General features: G+C 46.5%; 1 protein-coding gene and 1 long non-coding RNA gene across 2 annotated transcripts; one reads left to right on the top strand and one right to left on the bottom strand.

Annotated features, from left to right (window-relative positions):
• The first annotated feature begins 301 nt into the window (after positions 1-301).
• Positions 302-1,264, top strand: LOC102793791 (uncharacterized). Its single transcript, XR_437265.3, has 2 exons — positions 302-403; positions 752-1,264. It is a non-coding gene; the product is annotated as an uncharacterized LOC102793791 (long non-coding RNA).
• Positions 1,265-10,112: 8,848 nt separating this feature from the next.
• qrsl1 (glutaminyl-tRNA amidotransferase subunit QRSL1) lies at positions 10,113-15,040 on the bottom strand. Its single transcript, XM_087832820.1, has 11 exons — positions 14,914-15,040; positions 13,229-13,388; positions 13,054-13,152; positions 12,875-12,971; positions 11,917-12,078; positions 11,661-11,836; positions 11,409-11,521; positions 11,051-11,243; positions 10,858-10,975; positions 10,555-10,760; positions 10,113-10,379 (listed from the first exon to the last, which is right to left on the bottom strand). Exons 1-11 carry the CDS (start codon positions 14,935-14,937, stop codon positions 10,165-10,167), a joined length of 1,563 nt encoding a protein of 520 aa, XP_087688946.1. The 5' UTR covers positions 14,938-15,040; the 3' UTR covers positions 10,113-10,164.
• Between the last annotated feature and the right edge of the window lie 12 nt (positions 15,041-15,052).

The raw sequence follows: 15,052 nt of genomic DNA, 5'->3' as shown, positions 1-15,052 counted from the left end.
CAAACAAAAAAAGCACACGGAACAAACATGTAGTTATAATGGCGGGAAAAGCAAAAAACAAACAACTGAGAACCATAATTGTGCTACTTTGTCTTGAGTTATTCGGGGGATTTCGTGTGAAAGACGATCCCAGGGTGTTTAAAATACTGTTTTAATTAAACTGAGATTATATTATGCTGTCTTGTGCTCCTTGAGCGGTTCTATCTCCGACAGCGCCTGAATGCAGCATGATGAAGGCAGTTCTGTGTCGGTTGGGTGGGGGCTATAAAAGGTGCGACTGCGCGCCTCCTGTTTCAATTGCCTTTCCTTCACCGCGCGCAGCAGTTTCAATCACATCAGCATGAAGAAGCTAAGCATCGTTTTCGTCGCAGTCCTGCTGCTGGCTCTCCATCTCACCTCCCAGGTCAGTTCAGTCCGTGTTTAAAACATCTTTTTGCACATTTTCCCACACAGAAGAGGCGCAAACTGCCGTGCTTAACGCAGCTTGTTTGCGCATAATTAAATGCACAACTGCCAGAGCAGCAGCTGTCTGCAGCTTCAGCTCAGAATTTAGTTCAGTGTTTGGCAGAAATGGAGACGAAAGATTCTCTGACAGACTTTGATTTAAAGCTGAAGGGGGGGAGTGTGTGTGTGTGTGTGTGTGTGTGTGAATAATTCAATTTGAGCTGAAGGCGGTGATGATGACAGTGACTCCTGTGTCCTGGTGCAGTGTCTATTCGTTAAACTCGTGTGGTTATCTCATGTGTTGCAGGTGGCCGAGGCAGGTGGCCGCAGCCAGAACGTGACTGCAACTGCCAAACCGACTGGGAGCGCCAGCGGGAGTCCCGCCGCCTTCACGCTGCTCGTCGCTCCGCTGCTTCTGTCCACGGTTCTCCTGCACGGCTGGTCCGGATGATCTGATCCGCGCTGGACATTCGGAAGCCGGCAGGGGGCACAACGTTAGTGTTTAATAAAAGGCAGAAAAAGGAAATCACATAAAGTAGAGCGCTTAACTATTTACTGTGTTGAGCGGGCGAAACGAGCGCGACGCGGCCCGGGTCGCGCCCTGCTCCTTTCCGCATCCTGCTCTTCATTAACTCTGAAACGCAACCAATCCTCCCGCCAGTAACGGAACATGCTCGATGATAAATCAGAAATATTGAACCCTGTGGAAAACACGTGTATTCACAACGACTGTATGTAATGAGTTCTGTACTTTCAGAATGATGCAAATCTGATGTTTGACATGTGAATCCTGTGAAATTAAACTTTAAATTGTAAAATATATATATATAGTCCAGTGTTTTATTTGTGGTGGGTTTTTGTTTGTTTTTGTAAAAGTGTAATTTCCTGGATTTCGTGACGTATAAGAGGAAAAATGTGCAGAAGCCTCAAACGTGAAGCGAAGTCAAGAGCAGAACATCACATCTGGATCAGGTGCGGGGGGGGGGGGGGGGGTCTCAGACTCCAAGTTTGGTTCCAGGTGAAGGTGAACGTGTAATCCTGTTTTTACAGGTTAAACGTGAGCATAAAACGCAGTTTCTGTCGGAAGTTCTGCACGTTATCAGCTTGTAACGGACGTCGCCTTAAAAGCTAAAATTCATGGATGTTTTTATTTAAAAATAATAAATAAAGTGGGGAAACAACCCCCCACGTCTTTAAATCCTCTGTGCTGTAATTTCACGGATTTCTTTGCGCTCTTTCTGCGTGCACCGTCACACACGCTGACGTTTCTTTCTTTTTTTTAATTGGCTGATCCAAGCGGCTGAACGGAACCCGTGGGCCGTGATTGTGCTGCTGGAGCACTTTTACTGACTGTATCTGACATAATCTGGCTGCTGTGAAAACTCCGTGCCAACAGACCGTCCCAGCAGGCTGAGCTCCAGCTCTGTGCGCTCTTCTGTACGGTCCATGGATGCAGCCGGAGCTGGGTACTGTTAGATGATAACTTCCCGTTTCCCCCATTTGTCTTAAAATAATAATAATAATAATAATAATAATAATAAAAATAATAATAATAATAAAAATAAAAAGACAAATCAGTCCGTCTTCAAAAAGTAGTGACGTCACTACTTTTTGAAGACGGGCTGGGTGAAGAAAACCTCCCTCATTGAAAATAAGATGAAAAATAAATCACTTTCGTTTGCTTTGAGGGAAAAACAAGTTAAAAAAAAAAAAATCTGAAACACGTGAAAAATTCTCCCTTCCGTGGACGAGCAGAAACCACATGACCCCCCCTGACTCCATGTTGTGAACACAAAGGGCTGCGAGGTGAAGACAAACAGAAGTAATTGACCGAGACTGAAGAACTGATGCCCTTCCTCCTCCTCCTGCCGCCTTCACAGGACGCTCCTGTGTGAGGATGGGCGGCTGAATGGGCTTTGAAGGCCTTGGTTGCTTCATGTTTCGTGAACCAATTGTATCCGTTAGATCTAATCCCACATTCATGTCTGCGTCTAAAACACGAGCTCAGACTCTGCTGCTCATCAATAACAGCTGACATGCTGGATACGCAGATCCCTCCACCATAGCTGCGATTTCACCTGGAAGCTCCGAGGTCGGAGAAGCTGCTGCTGTTCTCACGTGAAGGCTGAAGAGTGCAGTGGTTTGTTCGTGCAGACTCAAGTGTCTCATCATGTTTTGAGACAGTAAACGAACTTCCAAAAAACAACACGTGCACAGACACAGCGATCTTTTTGAATGCGGGCCGGACTGGAAATGGAAACAATCCTCAGTTCATTGTTTGCAGAGCTGATACTGTACACATGCTCTTCACACTTGGCTGCGGCGAATAAAGTGCCGAACGACACAAACAGGCTGAGTGAGAAGATGATGATGTGCATGTTAAGTGATGAAGACATGAGTGTGTGTGACTGTGAGGATGACGTAACCCTCAGTGAAATAATACCGTGTATGTTTGAGGCTCGTGCTGCTTTCCTCTTCCCCTCACGTATTTATAACGTGCAGACGAGCAGGATGTATCTGTAATTGTGTCTGTTTTTATTTTTAAATGTTTTTTCTATGCTTTTTTTTCAGTTTCTATGTGACCTCTTTTCTTCAATAGGAGGTTCTTCACTGGATTTGCATTCGCGTCTGATCACGTGACACAAACTACCTCGTGCAGCTCACTTCAGGTCAGGATCTTTCCTCCATGAAGCCACTTTCTTCAGGTGCAGCAGCTTGTTTCTGGATGATCTGGGGACCGTCTCTAAGACGTAGACACATTTCTGCTGGGAGCAGGGTCTAAAGAGCTTGGAGAGAAAATCATCTGGACTTCTTCACTTCTTAGGTCAAACAGTGAAGAGTCCCAGATTTGGACCCCCGTTGATCTTCCACTTAATCACAAAGCCAAGGTGTGAAAACGGGTGTGTGTCCCAATCAGCCAAGTTTTGGTTGATGCTTCTTTCACTTCTTTCAAACCATCTTCCTCGGGCTCCTGGTCTTAGCCGACAGGAGGAGCACCTGGCGTGGTCTTCTGCTGCTGCAACCCATCTACTCCAAGGTTCCACCTGTTGAGGCCGTGGTTATACCGAGTAGATATTTGAGCTTGTTGCCTTCCTGTCAACTCAGTCTGTCCATTCTGACCTCTGACCTCTGGCATCAACGGAGAACTGCTGCTCATGCAGTGTCTCACTCTCTCTGAACTTCAGAGGTCGTGGTGCCTAAACATCCCAGCAGATCCCTTTGTTCCTCATTCTGATGCTCGGTTTGACCTTCAGCAAGGCTTCTTTGCCATATCCCCTTGCCTGAATGCTGCCATGTGATTGGCTGTTTCGACGTTTGTGTTAATAAGCAGCTGACTGTAACAAAATGAGTGAGTTTTGAAGGCCCTGCTTACTTCATGCTTTGCACTCTGAACCAGTTTTCTCATAAATCTAATTCCACATGTCTGTGCTGATACTGCACACATGCTCTTCACACTTGGCTGCGGTGAATAAAGTGCCAAATGACAACACAAACAGGCCGAGTGAGAAGAAGATGACATCCGTGCATGCTAAGTGTTGAAGACGTGAGTGTGTGTGACTGTGAGGATGACGTAACCTCCAGTGAAATAATACTGTGTGTACGTTTGAGACTCGTGCTGGTTTCCTCTTCCCCTCACTTACATCCTGCTCTTGACCTGATGGCGGTGCATTAAAAGTATCTGTACTCTGTCAGTGTCTGGTTGGTAAATGCTGTTTTTCTTTGTTGTTTTTTCCCTTGGATCTCTGAGATTAACTTTATTTCCCCACAATCGATTGAAATCTTGCTATAAAACCAGGTTTGGTCTCTATAAAAATGTCCCCCTCCATAAGAACTGTATAGGTGGAGAATGACTCATAGCTCACCTTTTTTAAATTATATTAAAGCTTAAAGTTTGCATTATTGGGGGCGTGGCTTCTTTGACTGATGGTGGTTGTTGACACAGGCAGCTGTAGCTGCTAGCTGTCTGCTAGGCTTCACCTGCAGTGGACCTCTGGACTGTTTGTGCTGTTGGAACCTTTTTTATGAGGTCATAATAATAATAATAATAATATGCATGCTGTTTGAGTAAAGATAACTTGCTCCATCCAAACGTGGTCACACAGTTGTTGGAGGTTTAAAATGAAAACCCAGAAACCAGTGGGTGATGATGTTTTCTCGTCTTTTATAGTCTTTGGGTTTCTTCTTCTGTGGAGCTGCCCTCCGCTCGTTGTACCTGAGCAGGGTTACATGCAGAGAGCAGAGCTCTGGTCTTGCATGTTCCCACCTGGTTTCATTGACGTTTTCAGTTGTCTTCAGCATATTTTAACCCCATTTGCTCAGTGCAACAGTGCAAAGCAACAGCACAAAAGAAGCTAGGCTCGGTGTAATGTTTATCACCTTAAAGGATCGTATTGACTGTTATGTGCGGTTGCATGCCTCATTAGTTAAGAGCATGCAGATTCCTTCACACTGAGGAACAGAAACGGCCTCGGTCACACTTCAGCAGAGGCAGAACGATGATTTTAATAATTTTCTGATGTGTAGAACCATATCATTAAAAACATACTGTACTCTTGGAAACAACTGGGCATGCAGCACCATGACAAGGAGGCTGATTTGAGCCCGTCACCACATCCTGTAGAAAAATGGAAGATAAGGTTCAAAGACAACAGAAACCAGCATGTATGATTTTAATTGATTTCACTGCCCGAGATGAAACATTTGTTGTTTGTAGTATTTCTGTTGTACTGAAGGGACTTACTACAGTGATCTCAGATTCCCAGAGGTTTAAGCATTAACGCATGCAAATGCATCCTCTCACATCCTCATTTCATTTCCTCTCTTTCACACAATCATAAAACCTTAATGTGTGCATCACACATTTGCTTTAAGGACTCCTTCAGGTGAATAACAGAACTCAGGACTGAACCCAGTATGCACACTGGGTTGGGATGCATTAACACTGGTTAAACCATAGACTGTATGTAAAAGATGGAGCTAGTTACCCTGACATCTGCAGTCGGTGTTAAACCTGCATGTTGAAGCACTGATAGTTTGGCTCGTGCTGTGTTGGATGTTTTTGGACAGTTGAGTCCTCAGCTAGCTTGGATACGCGGCTGCATCCATAGACTGCAGGGCTTCATCACACAGACACAGATACCAGCTGAAACACGAGCTTCAAGACAAGTTTATCATCTTTTTTAAAAAAAAATTTAATCCATCAGGTGAACAGCAGGAGTTGGGGGCCGTTATGTTTCAGAACATCTTTGCAGAGGAAGCGGAAACCTGCAGAAAGCAGCAGCCGTTTCAAACGGTAAAGGAAACGCAGCATTATTTTGAGACTGGCTGCTTCATCCTCGCAGGCCCACGCGCTCTGTTCACATCTTCACTGCTTACTCTGCATAAACGTCAGCTTTTCCTCTCGCTCACCTCGTTTCTGTTTGTCACAGTGTGAATAACACGTTTACAGTATATTAACACTGCAGTGGCTGAAGTGAGGATTGTTGTTGGTTTTTTCCATTTCCAGTCGTGCTCTCGTAAACATGTTGAAAATCTGCATTAAATAAAGGATGCTGATAATGCAGAAAGTGTCTGTGCTGTCAGGATTTCTTGCAGTCTCTGAAACTCATGAAGACGACACACGTTGGGATATTTCAGTCTGGACTAACAGAGGAAAACATTTCAGGTTATGCTGTGAAGTTTCGCAGCAGATGATGACATCTTAATGGGAAGTGTTCTCAGGCCTTCGCATGAGAACAACATCAGCTTTTTGTTTCACTTCCCCTCAGAGCTGTCGGGTGAAGCGAGCGTCCTGCTGGGAAACCGGTGCGATGGTGGAGTGACATCGATCTCCAGCACTTCAGAGCTGCTGTTTTGGACCCACAGGGAGACATGAATGTGGAATCAGATCTAATGGACAAATCACAGGCAAGAAGAACCTTTGACAGACTGTCAAAGATGGATGTCGCCATTGTGACATCACCACTGGTCAGATGAGGTAAACACAGCCTGGGCCAAACCAGCACAGAGTTGAAGTCTGAAGCGGTTCCTGAAGAGGAAGACTGATTTAGTGTCTCTGACTCTAACAGTGACCAGAGGAGCCAACTACACGAATCAGAAAATAAAAAGACGAGACTTCACGATCCAGCCTGGTCACAGACATGTTAGCAATAAAACTAAAGCACACGGTGATGTTTGGAGTCAGAAATAGTCTCTCAGCTGAAGAGCGAGCAGCTCGTGACAGCAGAGGCTGAGCTGTGAAGAGTGCAGCAGACTGTTGTTTACATCCTGACATGTGACACGAGTCCAGGAAAACACAATGTTTGTGTGGTGTGAAAAAAAGCTTTCAGAGCCTTTTACACATCAGCTTTCAGTCTGACAGCTGCAGGCCGGCGCCTGCATGCTTTATCAAGCATAATAAGAACCGCTTCTCTGCTCTTCGCTTGCACGTCCTCCTCATGTGGGCGACTTTGTAATGAAGACCGGGATCAGATGAGGAGCGATGGAAAGAGTCGGGCAGGTGGGAGGGGTCAAATAAATCCTCACGTCTGCAGGGGACGACGTGAGAAACGATGGCACATTTTTACCTTCATACTATCTGTAGAGACGATTCCTTTTGTTTGACAAACCAAACATCCCACGATTAAAAGTCAACAAGCCCCCGCTGCACTGAGATCATATTTTGTACGCAGGCGAAAGAAGTCCACTGTCAAATGTAAAAGTTGCGTTTTTATGGTTTATTCATCCAGTTTGGCAATAACATGATCAATTCTTTGTTACTTCCTGCTGCTTCCCCTGCTCTGGTAAAAAAAAGCCCATAGCCCCCCCCCCCCAGTGCATGCTGGTCCTACACCAGTCTCTTTATTTATAGGAAACATGGCCCTACAGCTCTTACTGACTTAACAAGGTAAACACCAAACAAACAAAACATTTAAACAAATAATAACCTACAAATCAAACTTGTAAATATTCCCCAAAATATAAGTAAACTAACAACAAACATTTACAAATTTCAAAATAATAAAAATAAAGAACAAAAAGCTCCAACATGTTGCTGGGTGCAGCTGTCCGAGGCAGCCACAGCAGGACGATGAACAGGTTCAGGCTTCAGACTCTGACACTTGATGAGCTTAAATGTGTTTTGCACTCCTGAAAGTTCATGTGGATATTTGTACTCGTGTTTATGAAGTCACGAGGGCTCAAAATGCTGCAAAAATTACAAAAATCTCCAAATTTTCTCAGCTTGTATTTCAGTTGGGAATCCGTTTTAACCTCCTTACAACAAATATGAAACTTCACGTCTGACTTTTAATGACATAAAGAACGTCTCAAAGAACCGACGAGTCGGGTTTTGCGTAAAAATGAAAGCATGAGCTGAAGTTTTCCCAACTTACGTGATCAGATAAGACAAAATGAGACAATTCAGGTAAAAATGAATATTAATCTGAAGTAAGGAAAACGGGGACACATCGTCTCGATGTTCTCAAGAACATGTGACCGTCTGAAATATTGTTTCATAACTGCAACTTGAAGTGTTTGAGTTTTCATGTATCACAGAGCTTGTTTGATGAACAGTTTGACATTTTAATGATCTTATAATTAAATTACCTTTCAAATACTTCCTTCCTGACCTCACAGATCCTCGAGCTGCAATAAGCACATCGAGTTTTCATGTAATGACGAGTGTTATATAAATAAACCTGACAGCGTACGCTCTGAGAGCAGTCAGAGCCCAGATCTGTCCGGCCTTATAAAGACTGCTTTAATCAGGACCCTGTTAGTGAACAGAGGCCAAAACCTCAAACAGGACTTGTGATCCTTTTCTTAATTGTCTTATTGTGGCCTGCTGAGGTAAACACCTTTAAACCAGCGCAGAGTCGATGTGCTGCTGCTTCTGTCAGCTGATACAGAAGCTTCATGAAACCTTATCTCCCCACAAAAACTTCACATGCACACACATTTGCATAAAGCTGCGATAAAGGCAATGATGAAGATCGGCATGACAATAGAGGATTATATTATCGGTGTTTCTGCTGCAGTGTCATCAGATAAACGTGTGAACTGCTATTTATTCTCAGAAACACTAAAAGTAACATAACTCATCGCACATCTAAGGTAGAAAACAACCAGACCTGGATGTAATAGAAGTGCACTGATGTAGAATTACAGTGTCTGGATTCATTATGTGTAACAATCACCAAAGAACTCCAGGAAAACTGGTCAGGATCAGGTGAAGAAGACGAGGGATGTTAAGGTCCTGACGGGACAGGTTTCACTCCAGCATTTGAGTGCAAACTCTAAGTAATTCTGAGACAGTCACTTATGATGCACAAAGAGCCTGAGGAGCATTGATCAGTACATGCATGCATACTAGGCTGATTATTAAATCTTTGTTCATTATTTTCCTTCTTCCTGTTTGTACTGACGTTGGCTCCTGTCCCTTTAAGACCAGCCTCTGTTTGATGCCACAGTTACACCAGAGACAACAGCCGTCTGAGATCTGTGGCATCACTGTGATAGACTTACAGCCTGCACGCACTTCTCTCACTGCTACACTGAACCATTATGAATCGTTATTATCAGGATGTCCCAAAAAACTCCATAAAAATGCTGCAGCAAGAGTCCTGACAGGGACTAGAAAGAGAGAGCAGATTTCTCCTGTTTTGGCTTCCTGTTAAATCCAGAATTCAAAATTCTGCTCCTCACATACAAGGTCTTAAATAATCAGGCCCCATCTTATCTTAATGACCTTGTAGTACCATATCACCCTATTAGAGCACTTCGCTCTCGCTCTGCAGGCCTACTTGTTGTTCCTAGAGTATTTAAAAGTAGAATGGGAGGCAGAGCCTTCAGTTTTCAGGCCCCTCTTCTGTGGAACCAGCTTCCAGTTTGGATTCAGGAGACAGACACTATCTCTACTTTCAAGATTAGGCTTCAAACTTTCCTTTTTGCTAAAGCATATAGTTAGGGCTGGACCAGGTGACCCTGAATCCTCCCTTAGTGATGCTGCGGGAGGATTCCCATGATGCATTGAGCTTTTCCTCGTCATTCTGTGTTTATGTTAGTTATGATTAATCTCTGGCTTTTGTCACGTCTCTCTGCCTTCAGACTAAAGGGTCGTGGGAGAAGGCTGCGCCTGGTTCGTGATGTAGTTGTGACACAGATGTTCTACAACCTCGCTGTTAAACAGGAAACCAGAAGAAACCAGTTGGCTTGAGTTCTCTTTGGCAAAGAGACTCATCACAAATGAGTTGTGAGTATATTTGAATCTGCCCGTTTATAAATTAGATGGAAATGATGTGAAAACCTTCACTGAGTGACTGCAGCAGGTCCAAACTGGGCAACATCTGTGTGGAGACGATTGCTGTGTGAACAAAGCCTCACGGCGCTGCTCGCTCAGCCTCTGGGTAACCATTTGGTCACCAGAGCTACTTGCAACATGTTGGGCAACCGTTGTTTCTTAAAGTTAGATATTGCTTCTCTATTTTTACTCTCGTGGCTGTTAGCCAACTTTCCTCTGATTGGCTATAGAAGATATAAATATATAAAGAGCAGGTGGGAGGGGCTTGAGATACCACACATGGCCATATTAGGCAGCCGCTCATACAGATACGAGATCCAAGCTGTTTAAACTGAGTCCCTGTGGATCCTACGAATATCCTGAAAGGCTGAGGAGTAAAAAACAGACCTTAGAACAAATGCTTGTGTTTATTAGCACGACAATAAAGTCAGCTGTGACGGTCAAGGTAACGGAGAAGCTTCAAGCTCCTCACGCAGCTCCCGTCTCGTCATCCCCGAGTCCTCAAAGTCACTGATGGAGGGGAAACCAACCCTCTGCTCGATCCACTGGGCCACGCTGAGCAGCTTCCGGTCTTGGAGAGCGGGAGCTATGAGCTGCAGGCCAATGGGAAGGCCCCGTCTCGACAAAGCCGTCGGCACAGAGACTGCAGGGAGACCTGGTGTGCAGAGAGAGAGTTGAGAGAACAGAGCGCCGCTCATTTCACTTCATGTGCAGGAGGGAAACGAGAAGCAGCTTCTTAAGCTCCTCAGTCACAGCTGTGCATGCTGTGCTCATCCCCAACATTTAAATGCTCCTCCCACACTTCCTCTGCATGCAGCTTCAGTGCCTACCTGCCATGTTGGCGGGCTGCGTGAAAACGTCTTCCTGTGCGCTGCGCGTTCGGTTATCTTCCTGAGTGAAGTCGCGGTAACGAGCCGCATCCGTCAGCGTGGTGGGCGTCAGCAGCACGTCGACACCAGAGCTGAACACGTGCTGGAAGTCATTCGCGATGAGCCGGCGAACTTTCTGAGCCTTCACAAAGTAGTGCTGGTAGTTCCTGCGGGAAAATAAAAAGATGCGATTATTGTTTAGAAAAAGATGGAGAGGATCACAGGATCCCTCCGTGGCTCGGAAACACGACGGCTCGGTCTCACCGTTTCAGCAGGAAGTAGTTCCCGGACAGAATCCTCCCTCTGACGACGTCGTTGAAGCCCTCGTGTCTGCTCGAGGCGTACATGACCTCCGTCGAGCCGTCCGTCTGGCTGCGGTGGCCTGCTGGCAGAGTCACACTTCATCACACCCACTATAAGAAGTGCCAAACCCACACACCACAGCACCATTCATTACCGTATTCCAGGCCGTCAAACCGGGCCATGTTGGACGCCACCTCGGCGTGGCACAGGACGTGGTAGCACACGATGGAGTACTGCGTATGGGGGAGCGACACTCGCTCCACCCGCGCTCCGGCTTCCTCAAACAAGTCGGCCACGCTGCTCCACTGGGCCAGAGTCTCCTCGGAGAGGCCCGGGGCGTGATACTCCTGACGGGCAGCACAGGAGAGACAAACAACGGCTCAACGTGTCGTTCACACTCTGCTTTCATCTACCTGCCTTTGCAATCATCAATCATCTCAGTGCTGACCTCAATATTCACTCCTGCAAAGTAACATGTTGGCGTGTAATGCTGAGGTAGTTTGTAGTGTCACCTTAGGGATGCCCACACAGATGTTCCTAACATCAAAGTCTTCAGGAAGCTCTGTTAGTGATGACGGGGCGGGAACTGTTGTTGAATCTCTGACGTCGAGGCCTTGGAGGATACCTGCACGACACGACAACATGATCAGGTGAGTCGTTTGGCCGCTGTGCTGCGATATGAGACGGCTGCAGTTTCCTTTAGGCAGACGTTCTTATTCAGAGCTGCTGCGTGTTGATGTCCAAGGTCACCTGAGGATTCTCACCTAAGACGACGGCCGCGTCGTTCACGCTGCGCGTCATTATTCCCGGGACGTCCATGGAGTTAACGAGGGGGATGAGACCGTGTCTGGACAGCAGACCATACGTGGGCTTCAGGGCCACGACGCCACACAACGACCCGGGGTTTCGCGTGGATCCGCCCGTGTCTGACCCCAAAGCTCTGCCAAGAAGAGCATCACATGTAAAGACGGAGATCCTGACGGTCTTACTGAAGACGAGAGCGTGAACGCGTCTCCTCACAGGTAGCTGGTGAGCGAGGCCACAGCTGCGGCGCTTCCACCTGAACTGCCTCCGGTGACGACCCAGTCCGAGTCCGGGTCTGCCTTCGTCCGCTCTCTGTAGGGCGCGGCGTAACCCCAGGGGTTCTTTACGGCGCCGAAAGCACCATCAGTACTGCCCGCACTGCGAGGAAAACAAACGGATCCATATGAGGAAAAACTGCAGCTGCAGAAAACACAGAAATCTTTTTGTAACCTTTGTTTGTTCAGTGAATTTATAGTTTTAACCACATTTTGATTCCTCGTCACACAAGAACGCTGTGAGTGAGCGCCGCACAAAGACGGCGTTTGCAAGTATAACTTCGATGGAACCGGGATGAACATTTTGAATCAAGTCCAAAGAACCTGAACAACACCAGCGGGACAACATGCATGACCACGCACGGCGCCTTGCAGTCAATCAGGCTTCCCAAACAGTAATTTTCCTGGTATGTAGTTTAGTGTTGGATATGAAGATTTTCCCATCATAACCATCATTTTTCATAATCTGATGATGCAAACAGCTCAACAATACAGACCGACAGGACAGAAGGATCCACATGTAACTCCATGACTAGAAAATGATCCAGGAGGCATCACATGTAGGCACAAAGGTCACCTTTCATCTGCTCTAACTTGTTCTGAGCAGCCACTTATCTCACACGCTGAGCCTGCAAAGTTTACCCAGAATGCACTTTGTCACGTTTCCTCCAGATCAAAGATCCAGTTTACTGTTCCTCTACATCAGAAACATTAAACTGCTGCAGTTTGTTCACACTGTGGTCGATCCATCGCACAGACGACCGTTAGTCTGACTGCGCTTGGACTGCAACACTTGATGTAGGTGTGAACAGATTTGGTTGCAGATTTTAACAACACTTAAATGTTCAGTCCTGACGTCTCTTCTACTTTAATCAAAAATGCTGCAAAAACTCAGTTACCCCATTGCAAACTCATCCATGTTGGTCTTCCCCATTAAAACTGCCCCCTGGTCGAGGAGTTTCTGGACCACTGTGGCGTTATAAGGAGGAGTGTAGTCTGCAGGAAAAGCAGGATGTATAAGTACTGGGCTGCAGTGGAGTGAAAAACAAGTTGTTTTTATTGCCCACTTCACACAGACCTTGAAGCATCCTGGAGGCACATGTGGTCCTGATGTTCTCCGTGCAGAAATTATCCTTGACAGCAAACGGGATTCCATCCAGAGGACCTTTGGGCACACCTGAAGGTAGAAGAGATCAAGCAGTGACACCCGAGTCTCACGGCACCAAATCGAGCCCGGCTCGAGCTGTCCTCACCTCGCTGCAGTCGGCGTTCTGCCTGCTGAGCCTGCTCCAGAGCACGCTCCTCTGTCACCGTGATGTAAGCGTTCAGGTGCTGCGTTTTCCTGATGCGATTCAGGCATTTTCTGCAGAGCTCTGTCGGAGAGATTCGTCCCTCCCGCAGCGCTAAAGACACCTGAAGAATGACGATGAAACAGCAGAGCTGGAATCAAACTCGTGCATTTTATTAATAACATCACAGTATCACAAAGAAACTACATCGAAGCTTTTTTAACCATGACAGTGAAGCAGCAAAAAGAATCAACACAGGACTGCACAGCAGCAGACAGAACACAGTGCAGACACAGCAGGCTGCTGTTCTGTGGGGGACAGATGGACGGGGAGACTCCCGTGTTTATTATATATTGCAGTCGATATATAGGAGAAATATGCATAACAGTGAGAATGTATGCTAACGATGCTGCCTAAGGGAAGCATGTATAATGTAAACAGAACTGGTCCCAGCACTGAACCCTGTGGAACTCCAGACTCTCCATTTACATGAACAAATTAGAGTCTGTCAGTGTTTCCTCTTCTGCTTTTTCACTCAACATGTGTTTTTACACCTCACTGAATTTAACCATTGTGGCGTGGGTGTGGTCTCTGGCCAGCTGCAGAGGAGGGGTGACACAGTGAGCTCCCGGGGCGGCGCAGGGGCGGGGTCAACAGGTGTGCGGGGTTCTGACATTGATTGTGTGTCTTTTTATGTTGGCAGTGACAGTCGGAGGGGGAGCGGACGTGACAGCACAAAGAGAGCGGGAGTGGCTGTGCATGAAACCACAAACTCCAAATAAAAGTGTTGCTGTCAAAATAATCGCTCCAGCGTACGTTTATTGGGTCAAACGCTACACCCATTAGTTATTAATAACCTCTGGCTCTCTCACCCCAACCAGTCACAGCAGACGGCTGCCCCTCCCTAAGCTTGGAGATGCCGGAGGTGAGCGCTTGCTCACAGGTGTCATGTGACTGCTGGGTTTTCTGTTTCCTCTGTATTACTGTACTGTCTCGACCTTACAGTATAAAGCAGCTCGAGGCAACTGTTGTTGTGATTTTCTGCTGTACAAATAAAGTTGAATTGAAAATGTCCTTCACGACATCCATCATCCTCCTGCCTGCAGCTCCAAGATATCCCCTCTCCCTCCTCGACAGATGTCCAAACCCTCTCAGCCTCTCTCCTCTAACTCTGACCTCTGATGGACTCACATCTACTCTTCGCCATCCTGCTCACTCGCAGTGAACATCTAAACATCTTCAGCTGTCTTTTTGTCATTGCCATCGTCTCTAAAACAATACACCACAGCATGCTTTCACTTCACAAATGTGCTCTGACCCCCACTGCTGTCTGTGAGCCACAGTGCTCTGCGCTTCTCCATCAACACTGATGCTCGCTGACCACCTCTCTGTTGTTCCTGCAGCTTTCTCATGAAATAAAGACGTCATTAAAAAGCGGCACAAATGGGCTTCCTTCGTTATAAACATGTTGCATATCTCAATATGAAACCGCCGCTATTCTCAGCTATGCCTTCATGCTACCTGTACGCGTTTTAGTGGCTGCTAACGCGTCACTGCGCGCTGTCTGATGAAGATGATTCGTCGTCTGTCTGATGAAGACTTCGTGTGTCGGTGAGTCGCTGCGCAGCACCGACACTGCCGTCACTGACCTGCTTTATCGTCCGGCTCAGCATCTCGGAGCACCTTTCACTTTACAAACAACCTTCCCGCAGCCAACCGCCTCTGCGAGCCGCCATGTTTGTTTCCTCTAACACGCTTGCCTGTGATTCGACAGTGGTTTAGTAACTC

This window comes from Neolamprologus brichardi, chromosome 19, assembly GCF_056152115.1.
Source record: "Neolamprologus brichardi isolate AB-2024 chromosome 19, ASM5615211v1, whole genome shotgun sequence".
NCBI classification, from domain to species: domain Eukaryota; kingdom Metazoa; phylum Chordata; class Actinopteri; order Cichliformes; family Cichlidae; genus Neolamprologus; species Neolamprologus brichardi.
This window is presented reverse-complemented; position numbering and strand designations above follow the sequence as displayed.